General features: G+C 35.6%; 1 protein-coding gene across 2 annotated transcripts in view; it reads right to left on the reverse strand.

Annotated features, from left to right (window-relative positions):
* Positions 1 to 215: 215 nt before the first annotated feature.
* Positions 216 to 14,084, reverse strand: part of LOC132104536 (DNA topoisomerase 2-beta-like) — a 38,711-nt gene continuing 24,842 nt past the window's right edge. For both annotated transcript variants that reach the window (XM_059510091.1, XM_059510092.1), the window contains exons 21-35: positions 12,934 to 13,165; positions 11,977 to 12,111; positions 11,669 to 11,869; positions 10,808 to 11,003; positions 10,518 to 10,609; positions 7,525 to 7,686; positions 7,252 to 7,335; positions 6,982 to 7,179; positions 3,655 to 3,808; positions 3,400 to 3,567; positions 2,854 to 3,040; positions 2,233 to 2,315; positions 2,049 to 2,138; positions 1,356 to 1,579; positions 216 to 748 (exon numbers count right to left, since the gene is read on the reverse strand). In XM_059510091.1, the coding sequence (XP_059366074.1) occupies positions 587 to 748; positions 1,356 to 1,579; positions 2,049 to 2,138; positions 2,233 to 2,315; positions 2,854 to 3,040; positions 3,400 to 3,567; positions 3,655 to 3,808; positions 6,982 to 7,179; positions 7,252 to 7,335; positions 7,525 to 7,686; positions 10,518 to 10,609; positions 10,808 to 11,003; positions 11,669 to 11,869; positions 11,977 to 12,111; positions 12,934 to 13,165 (2,368 nt within the window). In that variant the 3' untranslated portion in view covers positions 216 to 586. The remainder of the gene's footprint in view (positions 749 to 1,355; positions 1,580 to 2,048; positions 2,139 to 2,232; positions 2,316 to 2,853; positions 3,041 to 3,399; positions 3,568 to 3,654; positions 3,809 to 6,981; positions 7,180 to 7,251; positions 7,336 to 7,524; positions 7,687 to 10,517; positions 10,610 to 10,807; positions 11,004 to 11,668; positions 11,870 to 11,976; positions 12,112 to 12,933; positions 13,166 to 14,084) is intronic.

A 14,084-nucleotide genomic window follows, 5' to 3' on the forward strand; every position in this document is an offset into this window, starting at 1 on the left:
GTTGTGGCTCTTACACTTGCTCGGAGTTGATCTTCACAAACTTTACACAGTTCAGATTTGATCATACTTCACCATCTTAACATGTATTGAGTCTGTACCTCTATTCTAAGTTCATTACTATCTGTGTGTGTGTGGGAATAAATGGCATGTCACATAGAGCTGAACTTGAACCCAATAGAAATGAAACACTGAAAAATGTTCAGGCAAACAACAAATAATTTACATTTCATGTTTATTTTCAAGTCGTCTCAAAAAGCCAAGTCATCTCTAATGCTGAACCATTAAAATGTGCTAAAGCACAGCAGTCTAAATTTCTAAAAGCTGCTCAAGACAAATACAATTCAATAAAAAACAACATTGTCAATGTATCATAACAATAACAATTATAATAATAATAGCAATAACAATAATGAAAAGAGTAAAACAGCTACACAGTAGAAGAATTCAACATCACATTTGAAGAGAAAATAAAAATGGAGGGTAAAATGTACAAAATTCTGCTGGGCAGAGGACAGTGAACCTGTTCTTCAACAAGCGTTCTTCTGGACTGAGTGTGTGTGTGTGTGTGTGTGTGTGTGCATGTTTTCTAGTCAAACATATCGTCATCATCGTCATTATCAGATTCTGCAAAGTATTTGACTTCTTTCTTGGCTCGACCGGACCGATCTCTGCCCGAGTCCAGGCGGCTGAAGCTGTTCATGCCTGCATCGTCATCATCTTCATCGTCAGACACTGCTTTCTTTGGTTTCTACATGTCAACAAACACACACAACATTGTAAGACACTGCACTTCTCCCCATGGGTATCTACAAGCTCCACAATTTAAAAAGCAGTGTGCAAACACATTTATCAATGTGCATCACAGACCTACAGTTTAGAAAATATTGCACTACCGCTGTTATTTTGACGCATTATCTGGTGCTGTTTTGAGCACAAGCCTGGATTCAATTAATGTTGTGCTGTACAGTTTAACAATCGACTGACCGCTGGCGCCCTCTGCAGGACATTATCCACCTATTGTTTTATTACAAGTTAGATGAATTCCAGTTCTGACTTTTTGACTACACTGCATGACTAGTTTGTTTTTTTATCAGAGAGTTTTCCATACTTTAAACTGCAATGCATGCCCTTATAGGTCACATGTTCTCATACTGAGCTGTGGCCTGCTTTTTCACAAAGTAAGTAATAAAACAAAAAAATACAGCCAATGAACAACATGCAGCCCATTAATTTAATAAATTAACATGTTACCCTTAACAATAAACTTATTTACACAAACTATTTGAAATGCATTATAGTACCTGCATTGCACAGACATAGCTTACAAAATATTCAGTAGAGAATATATCCCTCACCCTGCTGGTGGCAGTCCTTCCAGTCTTCTTCACAGGGCTGTACTCATCCTCCTCTGAGCTCGACTGCTTCCTCTTCTTGCCTCGGACTTTCCCGCCCCCTTTCGTTCCTGCTGGTGCTTTTTTAGTGCCTGTGTCTGTGTCCGAGTCCCAGAGAGCTGTTTCAGACTTCTTGGCTTTTACTGGGGCTTTCCTCTGTTTTGGTGCTGTGTCTGCAGGTTTCTTAGCTGGAGTAACAGAACAACATGATTTAAATAGACTGGAAAAGAGCAATCCACATTTACTAGTTAAGATTGCTAAGATCTGATCCAGTGAGCTACACGTCCACCGTACACACACGCTGGTAAAGGTTTCTGTAAAATTATCTTTCTGTAAAACAGATGTTCATTTGAAGGCCATAGCTGAAGGCCAGGATGTTCAAGAAAAAAATTAAATGATCCTCTCCATCAGGAATTGACTGGCTTGTTTAAAGTGGTTGTGCCATGAAAGTGGTTTTGTGAATTGTGAAAATATTTCAGAGGACATGATTTCATTTCAGAAAATGCAATCATTCAATAAGTTCTTACATTTTGATGAAATATTGCTAGGACAAACTTTTATCTTTGGAATAATATGCACTGATGAATTGTTCACAATAACATGAAGAATACACCTAAAGGAGGAAAAGAGCTTCATTACTCGTTGGCAGTCAGGTACCTTTTTTAGCTGGAGGTTTGTCAAAAGCAGAACTGCTGGAATATGATGAGAACACTGGACCCCTGTCATCATCGCTGTCTGACTTCACATCTGATGAACAAATACACATTATTACACATGCACTAGCATGTTTAGTTTAGTTCCTTGATGGCAGAGACATAATAAACCACCACTGGACACATACCGTCATCGCTGCTCTTGTCAGCATAGACAGCTTTAGATGACAACAACGACTCTGGATCCTTTTTCTTCGCTGGTGAAGTGGACCTGAAAATGAATGAATTAAACCTGAATTGAGCTGCATTCATATTTGATTGTAGTATGCCTTTACTAAATGGGTGGATCTCCCAAAACCCATCAAAAACATACAATTGTTATTCTCAGATTCCTGTTAGATTATCATTTTTGTAAAACAACGTTTGCTCCTCAAAATATCTTAAAATAATTACTAATATTAATACAATAATATTTGTATTTATCAGCATAAAGGTATTACAACAAATATATAAATGCATGTATAAATATTGCTCTCTATATTCTTTAAAAGTTCAACAGTAAAAGTAAACAATATATATTGTTAAACTATGAGTTAAATTTTTACAGTACAGTCATTTTTATTAAGCCATTTTTTGCATTGCAGTAAAGAGAAATGTTTAATTGTCATGAAAATAATGTCAGAATGCACATGTAAATGGTCCTAAAATAGCAACATTTATACAAAAAATACAATTACTGAAATATGAACCTAAAATGCTTGTGAAGGGCTTTGAGAGATTCACCTAAAATTGAATATGAGAAAACATACAAATTAGTAAATGTTGTTTTTGGAGGGAAAATGTCATCGTCATCATCATCATCTTTATCGTCATTGTGTTGCTCTGTATCTTTATAGCTGTGAACTGGTGAAGCTGAAGCATCATTCTCCTGTTCTTCATCACCATCCTCCTCTTCCTCCTCTTCAGAAAAGTCAAACGTGTACTTGGCCTTCACTGCTGTGAAACAACACAACACAAAACATTTTGGAGTCATTTTGACACAATATGAATAAGTGACTTCTGTTGTAAATTCAAATATTCACATATGCACTACCACTTCTGCACTTTTTCAAAAATTCAATATAATCTTACAGATGCTGGTCAATTACTTCTTCCATAGATATTAAATGTTTTTTCTCTACTCTCATGTTTAAATAACATACAGCAGTCCAGCCCACTGAAGCCTTGCAAATATATATGGTGAAATAAAAAGTCTAACCAACTCTATACAGGTTACACGACATGTACCGTCATATTGGACAGGCCTGATGATAAAAACTATAAGAGCACGGGTGTATTAACAGAAGCACACGCACCTGAGGCTCTCCTGGATGTGGTGTCTCTGGGAATAACAGGTTCATTTTCATCCAGCTCACTGTCGGACCGATCATCATTAACTTCATCATCATCTGACCATGGATTCCTCTTCTTCACTTTCTTAGCTGGACCTTTAGGGGCTGTTGGCTTTCTATGTCTCGGAGCACCTGAAAAGATTATATTAAAAATAAATAAAAGAAAACCTGTTTTGAAAATAAACTGGAATTAAACAGATTCCCAGTATTTATTGTTACCAGGTTCCTTCTTCTCTCTCTTCGCCCGGGGGGCTTTGGGTTTGGCTCCTGGATTGGGAAGGCCAGAAGGAGAAATGAGGGAATTCTCTCCTTCATTGGAGCCCAGCGCACTGTCCTCCTCAAACTCCAGCTTCATGGCTGCGTCTAACTCAACCTGACATGAACACACATCATTAGACATGCTTGACATTTATTAGCTGTGCTTCAGCTTATTGAGGTATACTTGATAAAGGACTCCAGACTATTGCATAAACTAATAATAATCACTATTACTAATGTCCATCATAAGTAAGTGCAGTTATTATTAATATTACATAATTTGTATTAGTGAAGTTTATCTGACAGTAAAGTGTGAGTTGTGATGCAGACATAACTTATATTAACAACAGCAATGTCTGTAAATGCAAAAATATATATATAATTTTTATTTTTTTTAAAAATTAATAAAATAAATTAAATAAATAAATGTAAAATGCACCTTAAGTCCTGCATTGAATTAATACCTGTTGCACCAACTAGGTGTTGAGCTACATAAGGTAGATTTGAAGTGTAAAGTCATGACTTGTTCAGACAGGATTATTTTTTAAGATTCATATCTGTGGAGTAACTATTACTGCAGGCATGAACTACAATGTTTATGGTAAATTTGCGCAGGATAAGTGATCTAAAGCAATCATTAAGATCAGTGTGCCTACTGCACCCTCCTGACAAAGGTTACTAACCTAACACAAAATATATTTCTGCATGTAATTTAGCAGGGAATATTAAATTGACAAAAATCACATAATTAAATTTTCTGCACTAATAAAACATAATTATCTTATTACATAACCACAGTGAATAACTGTACAAGGTGAATTAAGTTGTATGTGATTAAGATAAAAAAAACAATAACAAATCTGTGATATTTAGATTTCAGAGTGAGCAACTGAAGGACATTTGAAGGATATGTAGCTCGCACACGTTTCGTAAGTAGGGGAAATTCCTGACTTTAGAGACGTTTGGCACTGTACAGAGAGACTCCAGATATATAAAAGCGTACTCGTAATTACTCATTAAAATCTGATGGTGTGGTGGCTTCACTTGTTATGACTTCATGAGCAGTTCAGATCTTTATTATTAGTACATGTACATATGAATGGTGTCTCAACTTTCACTGCGGTAGAATGTGTCGAGTTTTATGAATGATCATAGTTGTAGCTGGTGCAACAGTTGTAAATATTTATCTGAAGGCTGGCTGTAGATAAGCCAACACTACATCATGGTAACCACAGGTAAAATCATGCATTGCCCCTCTCTACCACAGTAAAAATAACTATACAGTTTCTATTAAACTGTGGTATTTCTTCTTAATTTAATTATATTCTTTATACAATCTTTATACTTAGATTATATTATATTACTGTATTTTCTGTAGTACAAGTGACTTATACAGGGTTCGTACAGAAACTGCAAAATGAAATTCCAGGATTTTCAAGCACTGTTCTTGTTTTTTTCATTTTCAAGGACTAAAATCAGAGTCACAGAGATCACAATATCGTTATTATCTTTCAAATTCTAATAAATAAACTAATAAAACAAAATGGTACAAATAAAGTGCAGCATATACAAAGAATGCAATGGCTGTGGCCACTTGAAAAGATACTATGGCAAAGTTATCGCTTTCCTTATTCAAAGTAATTTTTTTGAATATATGATTAACCTGAAGAGTAAAAGCTTCATCATACACTTGGAAAATTATGAGCTATGTCATGTTTGTAGACATTAGGGGTGTGACAATACACTTAGCTCACGAGATGAGACAAAATCCAGATTCAGGTTCACTAGAATGAGACAATATTTTAATACTGTTTTTAAGAAATTTTCAATGACAAATTATTTGTCTTTTAATCACATTTAACTAATCTAGAGCCATAACTAATGATCATCTTTGTAATCGAGTAATCTAAATCTACTGATTATTTTTGACAACTGAGTAATCTGATATTGTTTAGCAATAAAAATAGACCTAAGTGAAAAACAGGCTTTATATTGACTACATTTATATATATTAAACTAACGATGGGACAATAATAATTGGTTCAAATTAAGCATCAAAACCAAGTGATCACACATGTTTATTGAACATCACTTTTAAAATATGTAATATAAGTGATATGAACATAACCTACTCAAGTACATTATATATTATAACAAATACCTGCAGAGGGCAACGGCCTGGTGATGCTTTACTTTACAGCGTGATTCAACAATGTTTAAATCCATGTTATTTTAATATTTGGCCACATGCAAACTCAGAACAAGGATTTGAACTTTTATTTTGAAATCACGATGTACAACAAATCACATAGGCTTAATATGTTGATGTACTCTCCTGTGCTTGCATGGATTTATAAATGATTAAAGTTATAAATCTAGAAAGATAATGCACACTGTTTTCTCAGATAAATGTTAAGCAACCCAAACTCAGCATATGCAGAGGAAGAGTTTGTGTCCCGAGCAGCTGTGATGGAGATACGCTTCACACTTGTAAATGATAACAGTGTAACACAAAACGCCTCAGACTTTATTTGCGTTCCAAAATGAAGCCCAAACGAACAGCACACGCAATAAATGACCAAATATAATGCAAGCACTATCAAAGGTTTCACCACAAAATCTACTTTTTACTGATATTGTGAGATCTCGTGTGCTGCTTAAAGCCAGGAGAAACATTTCTGTATTTAAATCAGACATGCTGAATTATTAATTTTGTGAGAAAACAACTGTTTTTTTTCAACAAAAAAAAAAAAAATGGTATTTACTGCCTTTTAAACATTCAAGTACTTTTCAAGAACTTAAACTTTAATATTGGTTGACTGATATAGTTTTTTTGACAGCCGATGCCGAGATCTTGGAAAGCAGGGGGACAAATATTCTTATGATATATTAATAAGAATTTAATTAATATTTAAGAAATCGGACATCATTTGACAATGGATTAAAAAATAAATGTGTAAAATAAACATACTTTTTTGGATGAAAAAGTATTTTTCTGGGAAGTTTGTGTGCATTGGGAATACATTTTTCAAATAAAGCCAGGGTAACCCTCATTTTACATGCAGCACAGAGTGAAAATGACATGAATATGGCACTGGGCAAATGCATAAAGCACAGCATAATTTGAAATTGCGAGTTTAAAGTTTAAAGCATTCAATTAACATGGACCGACCGTACATTTTTTTTTAAATTTATAAATATAATTTTCTAACTCAATTCCATTACATGACTATATTTATTATAACATTCAGATTGAATACACCACATTTCAGCTTCACACATACATACCTTCTTCTTTTTGGAGAGTTTCTTGGAGGCGTCGGCTTTCATAGCGAGTGTGACCTGTGGCTCTATCCTGCGGCCAAAGGGAGAGGGCAGAGTTTCCTCCAGATGCATCTTCTTCACTTTAGGTTTGCCCACCTTCCCTTTCACAAACTTCACAGCCTTCCCAGAGTTCACACTCTCCTTCTCCAGCTCCTCTACACGCTGGAAGAAAGACGGTAAGAAAACACTCACACACTTCATCACCCAATCCTAAATCCTAAAAAAGAGACTCACATCCAGCTCCTCAATGAAGACAGCCAGATCTTCCCTCCACAGATCGTCTGAATTCTTCCTCTGAAGTTCATTCAGCTCTGCTCTCTGTATAAAATATTGAAGAGCAACACTCACAGTTAAGACTGAAGGTTTCTGCCTCCTGTTGTTCAAATGAACAGTTCACCGTGTGATTTTTAGTGAAAAACAACTTAAAATTTGGACTTTTCCTCACACAAAGCTATTATAGCTGTAAGAGTGATAATAGTGTAATATAATAGTAAAAGATAATAGTACCTTCAGATCTCTCTGCTTGAGGAGTTCCTGGACCTTCTCCTTGGTCAGACACCACAGAGGCATGTTCAGAATGTAGTTAAAATTCGGCCCAGAGGAAGAACCAGAGTCCACTGAGCTATCACTGTCATTACCATCGCCATCCTCATCCTCATCCTCCAAAGACTAACATCATCACCGTCCGACCAAACAGAGAGAAACAGTGAGTAAAAGGTTCAAGAACTAAAGACACTAGAAACTAGAAAATGCAACTTATTATAATATTGTAAAATTACAAATTAAAATTAAAAAATCCAACTTTATAACAGCCATTATAACAGTAACATACTGTATACTAATGGGGAGGCTCAGTATTGTTCAAATGTTCATATCTAAAGCCTTTTTACACTTTCAACTAGCACTGCAATGTGACTGTCTGCTGATTGTGTGCACAATTCAGAAGCATTTATTGCACAAAAGAAGTAGTTTGGCAGAACACCACCATGTTATATCAAATATTTTTGGGAAAATTCAGATTTCGATTCGATTCAATTCAATATTGATTAATTTGGATAAATACCAGGTACAGGACAGTGAATATCTAGCAAAATGCTCCTCTCTAGAGTTAATTTTTTCTAGCTGACTAATGAGTTTATGGTCACCAAATATGTTTTTCTGTGGTAAATGTGACGTTACATGACACATTGTTTTATAAGCTATTGGCTTCTTTCCTCGTATGAAACACTGACTGAGCGATTACATGAGACAGGAGACGGATTTCTGAAATTGAAATCTGAGACTTTGTTTCATATAAAAAGTAACAAATCAGAAAGCTTATTGCAATTTATTGGATGGGAGGCGCGCTACAACGTTTCCAATTACAATTACTTTGAATGTTTGAATGTTAGAAATTCAAATTAACTCACATTACACAAGTCTACAATTTTGTGTTTGGTCGTAATGCATGGAGTTTATTTATCTTAATACATGGGGTGACCTTTAACAGATGCATAAATACACATAGCTGTATCTGCAGTGTTGGGGAGTAACTAGTTACATGTAACGGCGTTACGTAATTTAATTACAAAATTATTGTAACTGTAATTAGTTACAGTTACTACGAAAAAATGAGTAATTAAATTACAGTTACTTATGAAACTTTTAACGATTACAAAGGGGATTACATTTGAATATTTACACACATCCACATACAGATTTAACTGATTTCTTTCCCAAATTGCACTGACTATTCTGAGACATACCGCCCTAATAATTTCCGGGATGCGGAAATACAGTCATTCATAAAAACGAAATGCCTAACGCGGACGGAATATGCCACATTTTGGATGACTAAATCAAAAGTAGGTCAGTACACTTGAATCAAAACATGACATGGACTAGTGTCTGTGAATATTAAGCCCCAAAAATGCAATATATGACTTGCACATTCTGCGTGTCTGTGGAAATCAGGCGCGGACTGGACACCGGGAGAACCGGGACAATTCCCGGTGACCTGGCAGCCGATTTGGCCCGCTATTTTAATACCATTATTGTATAATTGCCTGCCGAATGTACTAAAGCGATAATTTGCGAATCCGCCATTTGATAATTAAATCTCTAATAAGTCATGAAGTGTTAGTCATGAGTCGCGCGCTCTCCGCGCCTCCGCCAAACGGTTTGGATCAGACTCAGAGTAATCAATGAGAGAGAGAGAGAGAGAGAGAGAGAGAGAGAGAGAGAGAGAGACTATGGAAGCGCACAGCTGGAGCAGAGAAAGACTCCTGTTCAGGGGTTCAGGTCAGTTTCATCTTTAAAGATGCTTTTTTGTCTTTGTTTTTTTATTTATTTAATCAAGCAGCAGCACGTTGCTCATCAGTCATCACTCAAAATACTATATAAAGGACATCATTATTATCTGTTGTAATGATACAGTAGTAAGTTAGCTGAAAAAAATTCAGATTTTTTTCATAGGTTTAGGGGGAGCTACGACAGACAACACAACCCTTACGAAAATTAACATTTTAATATTTAACTATAAATCCAGAGAAAATGGTTACTATTGTTTAACTGTGGTAACCAAAAATGAAAAATTATTTTACAAATGTATTTATTTAAAAATAAATACAAATCCATTTGCAAAAAAAAAAAAAAAAAATTACTCAAGGTTATTTTACTTTTATATAGGCTAATAAAAGCATGGTTAATTTTTGTAAGGGAAAAATATGACTCGTGTACAGTATTAGGATTTTTCTATAAAGATATTGTAGTATTGTAGAGTATTGTATTGTAAAGTATAGTTTTGTTCAATCTTGAGTATTAAAGTCATGAGAGAGATGGATAACAGGGCAAAATAAAGAGACTGAAGAGAAAAATGGAAGTGAAGGTGCAGTTCAGGAGAGAACTTTTAATTATTTTGCATGTCCCCAAATTAAAGATTTAAAATAGATAAAAAATAGTTTTGTCCATGAATTTGTTTGTATGAGTTTGAATATTTCAGTCTGAATTTTTTTCCCAGTCCGCCCCTCCTGTAAATTAATGGCAAAGACATGGTTTCATTTACTACACATAGGCCTACTGAAGCTCGCAGTGTTTTCAACCTCTGCTGCCTCAATATAGGAGTACACGAGCACATAAACATAATTTCTAGAACTGCTCTGTGTCACTTCATGTGCATTTTACTTATTTTGAGAAAACTATCATCATATACAAAGAGACAGCAGTTTAAAAGAAACACCAATGTTTAGGAGTTTATTACACAGAATACGACACATGCTTATTAGATAACTGTATTTAAGTTGATGTATATGATTTTATTTATTATTCTTTAATTTTCACAAATTTAGAAAAGTAATCAAAAAGTACTCAAAAGTAATTAGTTACATTACTTTAATAAAGTAATTGAAAAAGTTACACTACTATTACATTTTAAACAGGGTAACTTGTAATCTATAACCTATTACATTTCCAAAGTAACCTTCCCAACACTGAGTATCTGTCATCGATGTTTCCTCACATACCTTCTCCTGGGCTTTGTTCCAGGCTGCAACTGGGTCGGATTCGTATCCTTTTTGCACCAGCATTCGGATCAAGTCTCTTTTTGACTTGTTCTCTGGAAAAATAATGCAAACCATTAAACCATTTCTCTTTTAAAGTTTAAAACTGAATTGTAATGGCCCGTCCTTCATTTGTGCTCTGCAGTAAGGCTGTTATTACCAGTTACACTGAAGCAGAGATTCAGATTTACCAACCAAAAAGACAAGAAAAAATAAATACATATTTCAGACAGCTGTGTGGATTAACATCTCACCGATTGATATTTTTCCTTCAATCTTCTCCAGCACAAATCGTGCCTGGTTGGAGAGTTTGGCTGCCTCAGCTCCCAGACTACCCACCAGCCAGTCCTTCCTCAGTTTATAATAGTGCAGTCGCAGCTCAAAGAACTCCTTCAAGATATCCTGCACAGACTCATAGCGCTTCAGACAGCCCATGTGATCAAACAGCACCTACAGAGCAGAGATGAAAAATCACATTACCAGTTTCACAAAAAAACACAATAAAGCTGGCGATACATTGGTGACATTATTAATAACCTTCAGTGTTTTTCCTTATTTTTTGGGGGGTACAGTATGTTTAAAAAAAATTTCTCATCAGGGCTTTGAAAACATGGAGATATGTCTGGAATCACAAAACGTATATGAAAATAATGCAAGTTGTAACACTGATTTAGTACAATGTTGTTCATTATTTTAGTAATTATTCAGACTTATTGAGTATTCAAAAGGGAAAAATTACAAAAATGCCCATCACTAATATGGTTGCATTGTTCTAACATGTACATTGCTTTGTGTTGGTTTCATTTGCAAATTTGGTTCCTTACTTAAGTTTTTGTCCATTAAAACTTGCACTAGGAAAACTTTTACCACTCATGGCCACATGGTGTCAACTTTAAAAGGCACACCTTTGGCACTCTAACAGTTAATAAACAAAACTGCATGCATCTTGAGGAAGAACACTGTAGCTGGAGCTAATGTTTATGTATATGTATATGACAGGTCACAATACTCAGCAGTGGTTTATGTTCCGCAGATTATGTTTCGTGCCTAATTATATATCAAGGTGTGAAATCATGCCAGCTTGATTCGGGAGCCTCAGGAGGGGAGGTTCGTACCATTGAGTTGCAGGTGAGGGACGACTGCAGTTTGAAGACCTTGTGAAGACCGGCAGCCTCTGCCTGTGCAAGCTTCTCCTCTGTCATACGCACCACAAACTTCACTGTGGTGTCAGTGTGGTACTCCTTATAGTCATTGATCAGAGGAGGAGTTTTATCTGTTCCTTGGAGCATGGGCTCCAGAACTGACTCCTTATATGCCTGAGAGAGAGAAAAAGATGGCATTTCTGGCATCATCAGTACATCAGTACCCCAGTTAAGAGATACAGCTTTATAAAATCAAAAAAGACTTCTACAGGTGAGCTCACCTGAGTCCATGTGCGAACAGGAAGTTCAGTAATCTCAATAGTATTTTTGTCCAGGACGGACACTTCTCCGCTGACCAAATATTGGTTCTGTCCCAGCTCATGAATGGCTCCTTTGAAATTCTTGTATCTGGGTAGCTAACAAAAACATGAAGAGATGCAGAGAATGAGTAATTTAAACTTATGCTGAACCTGAGTTTGATGACCCATCTATCCAAAGATATGGTATCTGATGTTGTAGTGCTGTTTCCATTAGCACTAGTTGCAGCTGTTTATCACTGTAGAAACTAAAAAAGAAGAAACTACTTACGAGCAATAGCACAACAGAAGTTAAAATAATAAATACAAGTGAGTGCTTAAAGTGTGTCCTTTATAAAATCACTTGATTGTTTTAAATGGCAGAACAGCACTGGAATGTGTGTAACTGTTATGTCTAAACTCTGAGACTATAATTCAAAATCTCTACCGGTTTATCGAGTCTACCAGTACATCGCCCACCCCTACTCTGAATAATTCTTGACACTAATTCTAGACATCTTTAGAAAGGCAAATTAACTTATTTTCCATCAACCGGTTAAAACTGACAACGCTGCGTTTATGCAACGTGAATGTGTAGAATTTCCAACTAGGTAAATAACTAGAAGAATAACAAAATGCATTAAACGGCAAAACTATTTGCACTACAAACCAGTGTGTTTATGAATGGTCAAGTCAAGTGAGATTTATTGTCATTCCCCCATATCTGGAGACATACAAAGGAACAAAATTCATTTTTTTTTATATTTCATATAGGTTTACATATGTAGCACTGTTAAATTTATTATGATCATCATTTATTATTTATTATGATAATAAATTAAAATAATATAACAAATATTAACAACTAAAGTTTCAATATTAACAAGAATAACAAACTGTTTTTGAACAAGAAAAAAAAATAAAAAGCGGCAGAGGTCTTACCATGGGAAGAGGGTCCTGGTGGTTGAGCATACGGTTAATGTTATTGACAATCTCTCGCGGGTCATAGTTGGGGATCTTGCAGGCCCAACCAGTCCCGATACCCTCAGCTCCGTTCACCAGTACCATGGGAATTATGGGTATGTACCACTCTGGCTCCACCTTCTGGTTGTCATCATACAGAAACTTCAGCAGGCTGGAGTCCACAGCAGGAAACAAAAGTTTGGCCAATGGACTGTAAGAAAAGATAAAAACTGATTGCTAGACATACATGTAGTCATAAAGCAAAATATATTTCGTTGAAAAGACAATAAAAGCATTAGGACTGTCACAACTAATCAATTAAATAAATTGATAATAATCAATAATGAACATAACAGATACTGTAGTGCTCTTTCTGTTGGGGTTTGTCATAAACATGTTGCTCGCTTGCAATTAACTACTGTGTAGCCTGTAAGGTGCTATATAAATAAACAAACGAACGAACGAATGATAAAAGAGCTATTATACGTAAGTGTTATTTTTTTAATCGAAAAGAATAACCATCAGATAGGGTCAAGTAGACAGAAACAAGTAGAAGAGGGTCATTTTTTGTGTTCAGCATCTCGGATCTGTTCTACTCTCTCAACTTTCACATACTGTATACAACTGCCCAAATACACATTCACATTTTTTATGTTGTCATACATAAAACAAATATAAATAAATGTTAATTATACTAATATCCAGGAGTCACTCTCACTTTACTCCTTAAATCCTGATTTATAAGAGCGACATCGTCTGATAAAATCCTCATACCTCCAACTGTTACAATATAGAGTGACTTTAAGCGGTAGGTTTGGCTATATTACTTTTGCCTCGTGCAGCGCACTGCCTGCACCTGAATATCAAACTGTGCACATTAACAGAGGAACTATTTTCATGTTTATAAGCCTAGACAGTCAGTAAATGAAAGGTGCTTGGAAACGCCATTTTATACTCATTTACTGACGAGTCTGTATCCCACAACTTCTGCCAGCACTGAGACTCAAACCTGTGACCTTCAGGTTACAAGTCCAACTCTCTAATCATTAGGCCACAGCTGCCCCCAAGATGGCAAAGGACTCGGATTGAGTTGGGCAGGTCATTCAACCAGAAGGGAACAGTTCATGTAA

This window comes from Carassius carassius, chromosome 25 (genome assembly GCF_963082965.1).
Source record: "Carassius carassius chromosome 25, fCarCar2.1, whole genome shotgun sequence".
In the NCBI taxonomy this organism is placed as follows: domain Eukaryota; kingdom Metazoa; phylum Chordata; class Actinopteri; order Cypriniformes; family Cyprinidae; genus Carassius; species Carassius carassius.